At 42.7% G+C, this 14,135-nt stretch overlaps 1 protein-coding gene across 2 annotated transcripts in view; it reads left to right on the top strand.

The window, feature by feature from the left end:
• Positions 1–14,135, top strand: part of LOC117526798 (adhesion G protein-coupled receptor L1-like) — a 144,950-nt gene that overhangs the window by 52,469 nt on the left and 78,346 nt on the right. Inside the window, exons 4-6 of one of the 2 annotated variants that reach the window (XM_034188870.1) lie at positions 6,457–6,670; positions 12,453–12,562; positions 13,401–13,415. In XM_034188870.1, the coding sequence (XP_034044761.1) occupies positions 6,457–6,670; positions 12,453–12,562; positions 13,401–13,415 (339 nt within the window). Of the gene's footprint in view, positions 1–6,456; positions 6,671–12,452; positions 12,563–12,879; positions 12,932–13,400; positions 13,416–14,135 lie in introns of those variants that run through there. The other variant, XM_034188872.1, reaches the window with a different exon arrangement.

Below are 14,135 nucleotides of genomic sequence, written 5' to 3'. Positions count from 1 at the left end.
CCAGCAGAACCAGGCTCAGGGAGGGGCAGTCTTCTGCTGGGACTGGTTGGGGCTGAGGGAGAGAACCAGGAAAAAGACATGCTGTGGAGGGGAGCAGAGATCGATTACTAATGATTAAATGCAGAGTGGTGCATACAGAGCAAAAAGAGAAAGAAACAGTGCATCATGGGAACCCCCCAGCAGTCTACATCTATAGCAGCATAACTAAGGGATGGTTCAGGGTCACCTGATCCAGCCCTAACTATAAGCTTTAGCAAAAAGGAAAGTTTTAAGCCTAATCTTAAAAGTAGAGAGGGTGTCTGTCTCCCTGATCTGAATTGGGAGCTGGTTCCACAGGAGAGGAGCCTGAAAGCTGAAGGCTCTGCCTCCCATTCTACTCTTACAAACCCTAGGAACTACAAGTAAGCCTGCAGTCTGAGAGCGAAGCACTCTATTGGGGTGATATGGTACTACGAGGTCCCTAAGATAAGATGGGACCTGATTATTCAAAACCTTATAAGTAAGAAGAAGAATTTTAAATTCTATTCTAGAATTAACAGGAAGCCAATGAAGAGAGGCCAATATGGGTGAGATATGCTCTCTCCTTCTAGTCCCCGTCAGTACTCTAGCTGCAGCATTTTGAATTAACTGAAGGCTTTTTAGGGAACTTTTAGGACAACCTGATAATAATGAATTACAATAGTCCAGCCTAGAGGAAATAAATGCATGAATTAGTTTTTCAGCATCACTCTGAGACAAGACCTTTCTGATTTTAGAGATATTGCGTAAATGCAAAAAAGCAGTCCTACATATTTGTTTAATATGCGCTTTGAATGACATATCCTGATCAAAAATGACTCCAAGATTTCTCACAGTATTACTAGAGGTCAGGATAATGCCATCCAGAGTAAGGATCTGGTTAGACACCATGTTTCTAAGATTTGTGGGGCCAAGTACAATAACTTCAGTTTTATCTGAGTTTAAAAGCAGGAAATTAGAGGTCATCCATGTCTTTATGTCTGTAAGACAATCCTGCAGTTTAGCTAATTGGTGTGTGTCCTCTGGCTTCATGGATAGATAAAGCTGGGTATCATCTGCGTAACAATGAAAATTTTAGCAATACCGTCTAATAATACTGCCTAAGGGAAGCATGTATAAAGTGAATAAAATTGGTCCTAGCACAGAACCTTGTGGAACTCCATAATTAACTTTAGTCTGTGAAGAAGATTCCCCATTTACATGAACAAATTGTAATCTATTAGACAAATATGATTCAAACCACCGCAGCGCAGTGCCTTTAATACCTATGGCATGCTCTAATCTCTGTAATGAAATTTTATGGTCAACAGTATCAAAAGCAGCACTGAGGTCTAACAGAACAAGCACAGAGATGAGTCCACTGTCCGAGGCCATAAGAAGATCATTTGTAACCTTCACTAATGCTGTTTTTGTACTATGATGAATTCTAAAACCTGACTGAAACTCTTCAAATAGACCATTCCTCTGCAGATGATCAGTTAGCTGTTTTACAACTACCCTTTCAAGAATTTTTGAGAGAAAAGGAAGGTTGGAGATTGGCCTATAATTAGCTAAGATAGCTGGGTCAAGTGATGGCTTTTTAAGTAGTGGTTTAATTACTGCCACCTTAAAAGCCTGTGGTACATAGCCAACTAACAAAGATAGATTGATCATATTTAAGATCGAAGCATTAAATAATGGTAGGGCTTCCTTGAGCAGCCTGGTAGGAATGGGGTCTAATAAACATGTTGATGGTTTGGATGAAGTAACTAATGAAAATAACTCAGACAGAACAATCGGAGAGAAAGAGTCTAACCAAATACCGGCATCACTGAAAGCAGCCAAAGATAACGATACGTCTTTGGGATGGTTATGAGTAATTTTTTCTCTAATAGTTAAAATTTTGTTGGCAAAGAAAGTCATGAAGTCATTACTAGTTAAAGTTAATGGAATACTCAGCTCAATAGAGCTCTGACTCTTTGTCAGCCTGGCTACAGTGCTGAAAAGAAACCTGGGGTTGTTCTTATTTTCTTCAATTAGTGATGAGTAGAAAGATGTCCTAGCTTTACGGAGGGCTTTTTTTATAGAGCAACAGACTCTTTTTCCAGGCTAAGTGAAGATCTTCTAAATTAGTGAGACGCCATTTCCTCTCCAACTTACGGGTTATCTGCTTTAAGCTACGAGTTTGTGAGTTATACCACGGAATCAGGCACTTCTGATTTAAAGCTCTCTTTTTTAGAGGAGCTACAGCATCCAAAGTTGTCTTCAATGAGGATGTAAAACTATTGACGAGATACTCTATCTCACTTACAGAGTTTAGGTAGCTACTCTGCACTGTGTTGGTATATGGCATTAGAGAACATAAAGAAGGAATCATATCCTTAAACCTAGTTACAGCGCTTTCTGAAAGACTTCTAGTGTAATGAAACTTATTCCCCACTGCTGGGTAGTCCATCAGAGTAAATGTAATGTTATTAAGAAATGATCAGACAGAAGGGAGTTTTCAGGGAATACTGTTAAGGCTTCTATTTCCATACCATAAGTCAGAACAAGATCTAAGATATGATTAAAGTGGTGGGTGGACTCATTTACTTTTTGAGCAAAGCCAATAGAGTCTAATAATAGATTAAATGCAGTGTTGAGGCTGTCATTCTCAGCATCTGTGTGGATGTTAAAATCGCCCACTATAATTATCTTATCTGAGCTAAGCACTAAGTCAGACAAAAGGTCTGAAAATTCACAGAGAAACTCACAGTAACGACCAGGTGGACGATAGATAATAACAAATAAAACTGGTTTTTGGGACTTCCAATTTGGATGGACAAGACTAAGAGTCAAGCTTTCAAATGAATTAATTAAAGCTCTGTCTGGGTTTTTGATTAATTAATAAGCTGGAATGGAAGATTGCTGCTAATCCTCCGCCCCGGCCCGTGCTACGAGCATTCTGACAGTTAGTGTGACTCGGGGGTGTTGACTCATTTAAACTAACATATTCATCCTGCTGTAACCAGGTTTCTGTAAGGCAGAATAAATCAATATGTTGATCAATTATTATATCATTTACCAACAGGGACTTAGAAGAGAGAGACCTAATGTTTAATAGACCACATTTAACTGTTTTAGTCTGTGGTGCAGTTGAAGGTGCTATATTATTTTTTCTTTTTGAATTTTTATGCTTAAATAGATTTTTGCTGGTTATTGGTAGTCTGGGAGCAGGCACCGTCTCTACGGGGATGGGGTAATGAGGGGATGGCAGTTTATTAGTTGAACTTAGGTATTTTCTGTTTGGGATTGGGTTGTTTTGTTTTGTTGTTTTTTATTTCCCTGCTTCCCTAACCCCAACCTCACTTGCCCTAAGACTGTTTGTCTTGTGGGTTGTGGGGTGGTGCAGGTTGGTCACACTGAGTGTTTCTCAGAAGACCTTTGCACCTAGGGGGGAGTTGTCAGGGGCGTTTTTTTTGGGTTTTGGTTAGGGCCCGGTTCCACTCCAGCCTCGGTGGGCCTTTGACCGTTCGTCATTGGTGTTACCGGGGTGTAGTGCAGCGGGAACATACCTCATTCGGAGGGGTGGGCCGATCTGTTGCCGTTCGCCATTTCGGTAGTTCCGCCCCTCCCGATAGGCTGGTGGTATGGTCGGGTAGGGGCACCGGACGTATTTCCGGTTTTCCACTGCGCTTCGGGGTTGGGACCGGGTTAGTTTTTCCTGTTTCCTTCCCCGGCTTAGTGATTTTGTGCCGTTCGCCAAAATAGAGCTAACAACTGGCTCTGGGAGTGATCTGGGCTCTTTCGGGGTGCTGGGGGAGGTAACAGGGTTTTCCAGTTGTTTTATTTGCCCCCGGGGTGTTTTCATGAAGTCCGCCGGGGGTTGGATTGTTGTGTTTTTATGCTTCCTTCCAGGTTCCACCTCCAGGGTCGATGGGACGGTCCTCTGGGGGGGAATTGATTGTGGGGCCGACTGACCAAGTGTGGCCGGGTCTGGGGCTCCTGGGTTGTGGGGAGGGGACCTCCTGGGGTTGATGGTACGGTACTCTGGGGGGCGCTGCTCCTCCATGTAAACCTGGGGACCTCTGTAGGATTCCGGTTTTGGTGGTCTCTCCTGGAACTGGCGGGTAAAGGTCTTCTGGGGAGGGGGTTGGGCTCTGCATATCGTTCTGGGGGGGGGGGGGGGGGGGGTTGTTTGTTATTTTTCTTTGTGAATTTGTGTTTGTATTGTGTTGTCGGGGCTATGTTGGGTTTTTGCATTTGGGAGTTTTTCTTTTCTTCCTGGGGTTGGATGGGACGGTCCCCTGGGGAGGTTTTGGGTGGGTTTTGTGTTTTTCTTGTATGTTGGGTTGTATATGGGACTTTTTTGGGGTTTTGTTGATGCCAGCCGGCCTTCCAGCCGCGGTGCCCTGTCCTCCTGTCCTGCATTACGCCGTCTGCTTGCTGTCATGGACCCCGGAGGGAGGTGCTGTTCTCGGGCCTGGTCTGTTCGGTCGCCGGGAGGCTTCCCGTTGATGGGGGGGGTACTGTTGTGTGTTGGGGGTTTGGCTGGATGTTTTTGTGTTGTTTTCTTTTCTTTGCTCTCCAGGTGGTATGCAAACTGGTTTTTGTCTGTGGAGACGGTGCTGGCAGAAGAATCCTTCACCCTCATCAATATTATTGGCTGCACTTGTGGAGGATGTCCACGTGCAGGCCTAATGACTCTCAGCACCTGTGGATGATGCTCACGTGCAGACTTAAGGACTTTCAGCTGAAGCAGATAATTAGATGGCGTTCTGCATTTAAGCCATGAGTGGTTCAAGCAGAATTGCCGGAAACTCGACTTTGTGACGTTCGTTTGTGAGACGCTGGGGACCGCGCCTGGGTTTGACACGTCGTGCCTGTGGGGGAGGATGGGTGGGGGACACATGCTGTCAGCACACATCAGATTTGATTGTCTGAGTGAGTGTTGATGGTGGTTTGGTATTTTGTTGCGCAGTGTATTTGAGCATTGATGAGAATTGTGCAGCTCGCTTCTCACGGCCGTGGCATGCGGACTGATGATCCTCCACCTGTTGTGAGAAGCTGCTCATTTACATAAGGCTTGAGTTCAGACCTGGGTGTGTTGCTGATAGTGTGTGCCTTTGAGGGATATTAGTTGTAGCTGTTGACTTGCCTCGCCTCTTCTATCCTTCACGGGGTCAGTTTGTCATGTCCACCTGGGGGGTGTTTGGCGGTGAATGTGAGTCCAGAGGCACCGGGCTTCGATCCCTTTGGGCGCTGGAGAGCGCGCCGTCCTTCACTCCGCCAGACAAACCATATTTTATGTTGTACACAATTATTGCACAAGAGGGGAAAAATAAAATTGTTTTATTTTTGGAACCGCTTTCTGGTTATTTAGCGCTGGGTTCAGTCAGACGCAGGTCCGCTCCTCAACCCGCGTCGGCACATAACACAATGGTCCCAAACACACATCAAAACTGGTTGTGGGTTGGATAAAGCAGGCTGATATTAAGCTTCTGAAATGGCCTTCCCAAAGCCTCCACCTCAACGCAACTGAAAATTTGTTGACTCCACTTAAAAGCTGGGTCCACACCAAGAAACTGATCACTTTAAATGAACGCTAATAATTTTGTCAAGAAGGGTGGTCAAACGTCCACAATTATGCCAGAAGCTTGTTGATGGCTACCAAAAGTGTGTGGTAGAGCTTCCCGAGGGACATTTAACCAAATATTAGTGAGAGAGTATGTATATTTGAGCCTGTATATAATTTTGATCCTGGTTGGATTGCAGAAGATCCAAAATAAATTCAAACAATTGTGCAACAGTTCATGATTTTAGAATCATTCATGCTGTATGCTGGGCATTCATTTTACCCTGGCAAAACAACATTTCAACGACATCAATAACAGCCCAAAATTACTATGACATTCATACCCATACAAGCAGGGTATTGTGTGTCTGTCTGTGAACAAAATAAGTAAAAGAAAACAGCAATATAGATTTTCACTACACTTTGTGGGAATATTTCTTGGGTAGATATCTCAAGATGATTAACTTTTGGAGAGGACTGGACAAAAACAAAAACATTGTGCGTAAAACATATTTTCTGCTATAGCTCCACAACCAAGAGGCCTATAGAGATGATCTAAAGTTTATATTGATCACAAAAATATTTGTGATTGTGATTGATTGGTAATATGAACTATCAGACATGGATATATCCCAAAGTGCAGAGCCTGCAAAGTTTGCATCAGCTGTATGATGCCTTTCATTAAAAATTCTTTTAAAATTCATGCCTGTGTAGCTAAAATATAAAAGTTAATACTACAACAGAGCCAGACTTCAATAAGCTAACAAACAGATGCAGAGGTCAAAAAGGCTCTCTGTCTATTTGTCAACTGGAATCATGATCTTAATATGTTGTTACTTTATTCTTCCTTTTTCCTATTGTCGTTCACTCAGCATTCTCTGTGGTCTCCTTCTCATCACATGTAGCCATGTCCCGTGCTGCCATGCCGTTTGGGCTGCTCCGCAGGGAGCTGGCATGTGAGGGTTACCCCATTGAGTTGCGCTGCCCAGGAAGTGACGTGGTCATGGTGGAGACTGCCAACTATGGACGAACTGATGACAAGATCTGTGACGCAGACCCTTTCCAGATGGAGAACACGCAGTGTTACCTCCCTGATGCACTAAAGATCATGGCCCAGAGGTGCGTGGCCATCTGTTTCATTGATTGAAAGTTGATTTTTATGTGTTTGGGAAGTTTGTTCATGTCAAAGGTGTTGTCTGAGTCTGTGGATCCCAGAGGTAATTATTATCTTTTAGAACTTGTAATCACTTTTAAATTGTTTCAGAAACTTTTTTTTTTTCAGTTAGAATATGATACTAATCTAAAATGTGACAATTTACCAGGATACTCACAGACCACCAGGGCTCACTCATGGACCACCGGTGGTCTATAGACCACTCTTTGAGAAAGGCAGATCTAGAGGTTTTAGATGTGAACTGCTTTGATAATATATAAGACTGTATCTTTTAAACATATGAAAAATTCTGTGCTCCAGGCTGTGCATAAACAAACAAACAAACAAACAAACAAACAGGGGCGATTACATAGCTTCTTCCAGCTTCATTGGCGGAGGTAATGAAACAGTCTTCAGGTTGGTACTGACAATTCCAGGCATGTTGCTAGACCATGTGATATTCTCTGGCTTGTAGAATTGGCTGTGAGTGACAGGTTGTCTCAAGGGAAGTTGGAAACTGATCTGAGACATTGTAGTTTCAAGATGTGGTCAACCAAAGTTTCTGTGACATTCTGTTATCAATTTATTATGAATGTTAGAACATAATATTCTTATTGTCATTGTACTGAAAAAAAAATACAATGCAATTTAAAACAGCTCTCATCATTCACAGACCTCTCACATATACACAAATAAAAGTTGACTGGTATTAATAAATAAATAATGTAAAAACTAGGGGTGGGCAAACATAAAAAATCTTAATCGCATTAACTCAATGACTTTCTGTGATTAATCATGATTAATCGGATGGTATATGTGAAACCCAAAAATGAATTCAAAAGCCGCTTAAAAGCACAGTTTTATTTGAAAATGTAAATGAACATTGCATAAATTTGAAAATGTAAATTTCAACTGAAACACACTAATGAAATCAAATATAAAACCACTGGCAGGTCATTTGTTATCCTGTTTCATGTCAAAATAACAATATTCATGTCCATGACTAAATGTACTAAAACAAATACATCACAATTGTACACATACCACAATTTGATATGTGTACAATTGTGATGTATTTGTTTTAGTATATTTAGATTTTGTTGTGATTTGGCACTTTATAAGCCAATTAAACTGAACTGAAATTGAACATTTTATTGAGTCTTAAAGTAAATAAATATGAATTTGGTCACTGGATCCTTAAACTACATGGTGAATCCTTGATCTCTGGACATAAATAGGAATAAACAAAATCTGTAGTTTTTGTCAAAAGCATTTCCTTTCAGACATTATTGGCATGAATGTGTTTCCATATATCTGAGCTGAGCTTAGAGCTGCTGTGCTTCACTTCAGGATGTAATTTGAAAAGAAAATACAGCACGTTTCATTTTGGGAGAAAAAAAAAGTTTTAGTCGATTGTAGTTTCTTGTCTGTATTACATTTGGAAAGAGGTGTCATTTTATTTAAAGCGGCGATTCATTTTGAAGTTATTAATTCCAACCGGACTCTGTCTCAGCCGCGCAGCTTTTCGAGCTGTGTGAACGGAATGGAGGACAATTCTCGTTTCTTGACAGCAACAAGACAAGAGTCCCAGTTAGTGACTTTAATCCACACAAAGTGACTGACGATATTTTAATGGCTTTGCGAGGGGTTAAGAAGCGGCTTGCCGTTTCTGAAGAGCAGTGAATCAAAGAACCAACAAGCTACTGGATCGAAGCATTGCTTCAATGGTTCATGGTTTATTACAGACCAAACCCTGAATATCCGACTTTATTTGTACGTCCGTATGACTCTGAAACTCGGAAAAATCCGTATCATTTACGGACTATAGGTTGACATGAAAACCACCAAAAAGCTGTGTTCACCGCGGGGACACGTTCGGCTATTCGAGATTATTCAAGATTTTTTTTTTTTACCGATGACGAACGATGCGTAAAAGATCCGGGCCTGATCCTGTAGAACTTTGTACCGAAAATGTCCATTCAAAAGTTCGGCGTCTTTCTGCATTTTGTTTTATTGTGCATTGCATAGCCTGTACTTTTCTCGATCCTCGTGTCGTTTTCTGTGTGAACTCAGCTATCAGCAGGAAGCAGCAGCATAAGCTCACCCCCGACTGACGCTTTCAAAATAAAAGGCAACGAGCAACAGTCATAAAAAAGCAACGAGCAACAGCCAAAAAAAAAAAAAAAAACGCAGCGTTAAGGGGAGGAACAAAATTGTCTGCGATAATGACTTCAATAATTAATGCAACATTAGCGCGTTAACGTTGCCCAGCCCTAGTAAAAACTATAAATACATGAAAACATTAAAAATGCATTTCAGTAAGTACATACAGTTTGCTTTGGTGGAGGTGGGGGCAGTAGGATGGGGCCTGAGAACTGAGTTCTTGGACAGCCCAGGGGTTAAAGCTGTTCTTCAGTCTTGTGATGTGGCTCTTCAGGGCCCTATAGCGCCTTCCAGAGGGCAGCAATGTGAAGACATGATGGAAGGGGTCTCTGAATGTCTCTGATAATTCTGCAGGCCTTGCTGTGACAGTGTGACCTGTGCATGTCTTTCCAGGGGAGTCCAGTTATTTTTTTTGTGCTGTGTTGGCTACCCTCTGGAGAGCTGCAGTGTCTGCCTCTGAACAGTTTCCAAACCCTGGATGGTCAGTACATGCTCTATTGAGCAGTGATAAAAAGTCTTCAACAAGCTGGCAGAGATGTGGTTCTTACTCAGTGTGGTCTTTGGAAGTGTGGTCTTTGCTGGTCCTACTTCACTGCCACAGTGGTGTTAATGCTCCATTCTAGATCATTGCTGATGTGGGTCCCCAAAAACTTGAAGCTGGTCACCTGTTCGATTTACTTGTCCCCTATTCTGAGTGGCAGATGCACATCCTGTTTTCCGCGTGAAGTCCAGGATAAGCTCTTTTGTCTTTCTGATGTTTAAGGACAGGCTGTTTTCTGCACACCATCCTGTTAATCTTCAGACATCATCACTGTAACGATCTCATCACCAGTTCAGATGTAGCCCACGACAGTTATGTCATCTGCGAACTTGATGATGGCATTTGTGGAGTGAGTGGGTGTGAGTAAAGAGCAGCACACACCCTTGAGATGCTCCTGTGATAAGTATCAGGACAGGGGAGGTGTGGGGACAAAGTCTCACTGTTTGTGAACAGTTGGTCACAAAGTCGTTAATCCACAGAATCAAATGTTTGTGGAGACTCAGGTCCTGTAGCTTCCTTACCAGTAACGTGGGGACGATTAAAAGCAAAGCTCAAATCCATGAACAGCGGTCTCACATACGCCCCTTTCTGCTTCAGGTCAGACATTGCAATGTGGAGCATAGTATTTAAGGTGTCCTCTGTAGATCTAGTCACCCTGTAGGCATACTGGTGTTGGCTCATGGTAGAAGAGAGAGTCGTCTTCATGTGCCCCAGGACACATTTCTCAAAGCACTTCCAGACTATTGGTGTTAAGTCCACTGGTCTGTCATCATTAAAGGAGTTGATGTTGGATTGCTTGGGCACCGGAATGATGGTAACAGATTTTAGACAGGTCAGGACAGCAGCATGCACCAGTGAGAGATTGAAGATGTCTGTTAAAACCTCTGCAACCTGGTGAGAGCAGTGCTTGAGAACCCTGCCTGGGATCCTATTGGGGCCAAGTAATCAGCTATGTATCGGTGTAGTCTGATCCCTTCTCAAACTGGGTAAAGAAGTTGTTCAGTTCTTCAGACAAAAATGCATCATTCCCTACAGGCGGGTCTCTGCTGCTCTTGAAGTTAGTTATGTATGGTATTCCCCGCCATACACGTGCCGCGCCCCTGGTGGTGAAATGACCCTCAACCTCCCTCTGTAGGCCACCTTGGCTGTCTTTATATCCCTTTTGAGGTTGTGGCTGTACCTCTCTCTGTACACGCCTGTAGGTTGCATCCCATTCTGTCAGGAGGAGCTGGACTTCTTTTGTTATCTGTGGCTTCCTGTTTGGGAAAACACATCAACAGATCTGCCTGTTGATGGTTACAGTATCAACACAGCTCCGTATGTGACAGAGGACAGTTGATGTATATTGGTCAGTATCCTGAGTGTGAAACATACTCCAGTCTGTGCATTCAGAGCAGTCCTAAAGCTGTGCGGATGCCCCTTCTGGCCAGATTTTTATTGTTTTTAGGGTAGGTTAAATTCATCTGATTATGGGGCGGTAGGCTGGGGTGAGGAACAGTGACAGGTTATCTGACTGTCTGAGAAGCAGGAGGAGAAAGATGTATGCTTTGGGGATGTGAATACACATACAGTCCAGTTTAAGTATTTTCTGCCCTCTAGTGGCATATTTCACATGCTGTTCAAACCTCTGAAGCACAGCCTGCAGACTGACATGATTAAAGTCACACGCCACCTTAAACCCTGTTTGGATACACCCTCTGTTCTTTTTGTAGCTGTTAGCATGTCGCAGAGTGATGAGCTAGTGTTAGCATTTGGTGGTATGTAGACTGCTACAACAACAATAGTGGAAAAGTCCCAGAGCAGATTGTGGGGTCTACATTTAACTACCAGGAGCTCCACGTAAGGACAGTAGTGTGTTTCAATGACGGTTGTGTTTGTGCACCAGCTGTTTCCAGTGTAAACACAGTTCACCCCCGCAGGTCTTACCGGAATCCCTGTTCCTGTCACCATGGCTGGCTAGCTTGATAGCTGCATCCGGGACTCGTGAGTGCAGTCGGGTCTCAGTGATTATCGTTACACAACTGTCCTGGATGAGTGGTCGTGATGATAAACAAAGTCGCATTTCATCCCTGTTGTTGTTAAGAGAAGTTGGCAACAAAGAGATGGGGGAGCGGTGGTCTTTCAGGATTTCTCCTTAGCCGAGAAAGAGTGCCATCCTGATAGCCCCACTTCTTATTGAGCTCCCTCCACCACCTGCAGCTCGGTATAATCATCGACACAGGCCCCGGCGATCGGGCTATCTCTCCCTGAATCCGGTGCCTATGTTGGGACATATCCATAACGGGTAGTTGTTGTTGCATGATCCCAATTTATATGAGCGAAGCGACAGCGCCCAGTGGTAGAAGAAGGCTCAAACTGGAAATGGCACAAACAATATGCCCACTGGATGAAATCACGTTCGAGCGGAAATGGCACAAAAAATTTTGCAAGCTTGCTCAATGGTAGACGAAGCCACAAACCGTAATAGCACAAAAAAAAAAAAAAAAAAAAAAAAAAAAATCTGCCCATGGTAGATGAAGACACAGTCCGGAAATGGCACAAAAAAATCTTGCGAGAGATTCACAGCTGTACCGTGTAACATTGATCTGTCCTGACGAAATTCACAAAGTACAATCAAATAAACAATATCTCACTCGAGAGGTGTCAGCCATTGCCTCTGTGTGCACCGCCATCGTGCTACTCCTGCCAGGACTAATCCTTCTGGATTAGTATGATGAAACGTTGATCCGGATGCACTGGAGTGTCCATAGAACCCAGACAGCCTGCCAGCCAATGAGAGCAGCTGTTGTTTGTGTATGTACAGGACTGTAACATACGAGTACATGTAAAGTAGCTTCACGTCAATGCAGTGCACCAAGGTCTGAGTGCCTCCGCCATTAGTCGTGTACATAGCAGCATTTTTATTGAGCTGATCAATATTCAGACATGAAGCAGGAGAAGCAGACAAATGGAGTCTCCTTCTCTTCCCCTTTCCTGTCAGTTCATCGCGCTCCCTGTCATTTCCTCGGTGAGCGTGCGTTTCACTGTGTTCTGCTGCTTACCAGGTGTAACAACAGGACTCAGTGTGTGGTGGTGGCAGGCGTCGACGTCTTCCCAGACCCGTGTCCTGGAACGTACAAATACCTGGAGATCCAGTACGAATGTGTCCCTTACAGTGAGTACACACGCTTGTGCACACATGCTCATAATAACATAAACAAACGCAAACATAATCACATGAAAACATGTCTGTGCACACAAAACACAGATTTAACCTAAATCTGTCAACCACATGTTATGTTTAACATCTTGCAAAAAGAAATAAAAAAATAACCTCTGATATCTGTTATGTTGCTGAGAGACTGACATGTAGAAAACATTTTTCCCCCTCAGGGACTGTGTGCGATTGTGTGCATGTGAGAACTACAAAAACTCGGCTGGAGAAAGTGCAGACAGATCATTTGTAGAATGCTTGTGTTGTCTGAGCTTGGGTGTGTGTGTGTGTGTGTGTGTGTGTGTGTGTGTGTGTGTGTGTGTGTGTGTTGTGTGTGTGTGTGTGTGTTGTGTGTCGTGTGGTGTGTGCGTGCGTGTGGTATGGGTGGGGGTGGTGGTTTGGTGTGTGGGTGGGGGGGGGGGTGCCACCTGCACCGCACGTGCCTCTGTGCACATGTGCACATGAGTGTGCATTTCTTTTCCAGATTGAACCACAGGAGTTGTTCTCTTCTCTCCACAGGAGCCTGATGGGAGTTTGGACGGGGTGGGGTTGGGGTGGGTGGGGGGTGTGTTGCAGAGGCTGTTCTTTTTTTCTTTCTTTCTTTTTTTGAATGAAAATGTTGGTGGTGAGAATGAGTTCCAAAGTCTTTATCTGTGCAATCTTTCATTTTTTCCTCCTTCCTTCTTTCTTTTCTTTCTTTATTTCTTACTTTTTCTTTCTTTCATTCCTTCTTTCACTCCTTCTTTCGCTCTCGACTTCTCTTTCTTTCTCTCCCTCTTTTTTTCCTATGCTTGAGTAGAAGTGGACCAAAAAGGTAAAGACAATACATTGTAGCATCTTGATCTCTCCTTACCGGCCCCCCTTCTTCTTTCTACTCTCTATCCTTCCATCCTCTTTCTCCTACCCTAGGACATTGTTTCGTAGTCATGCTGGATGTGCCCTCTGTTTACATTTCCAAATTACTCTTTCTTCCTCATTTTATCAATCTCTTGTTGTATGGAATCCTGTGCTTTTGTCACTTTTATCCAGGATATGCATCTGTCCCTTTCTTTCTTTTCTTTCTTTCTTTCTTTCTTTCTTCTTTCTTTTCTTTCTTTCTTTCTTTCTTTCTTTCTTTTACATTTACACATAGATTTATTCTTCATTATATACTTGTACCCGTATTTTCCATGAAATCTTTTGACATTTTCTTTCTTTCTTTCTTTCTTTCTTTCTTTCTTTCTTTCTTTCTTTCTTTCTTTTACATTTACACATAGATTTATTCTTCATTATATACTTGTACCAGTATTTTCCATGAAATCTTTTGACATTTTCTTTCTTTCTTTCTTTCTTTCTTTCTTTCTTTCTTTCTTTCTTTCTTTCTTTCTTTCTTTCACATTTACACATAGATTTATTCTTCATTATATACTTGTACCAGTATTTTCCATGAAATCTTTTGACATTTTCTTTCTTTCTTTCTTTCTTTCTTTCTTTCTTTCTTTCACATTTCCATGCAAATGTATTCTTCTTTCTTTCTTTCTTTCTTTCTTTCTTT

Source organism: Thalassophryne amazonica, chromosome 15 (assembly GCF_902500255.1).
Source record: "Thalassophryne amazonica chromosome 15, fThaAma1.1, whole genome shotgun sequence".
NCBI classification, from domain to species: domain Eukaryota; kingdom Metazoa; phylum Chordata; class Actinopteri; order Batrachoidiformes; family Batrachoididae; genus Thalassophryne; species Thalassophryne amazonica.
This window is presented reverse-complemented; position numbering and strand designations above follow the sequence as displayed.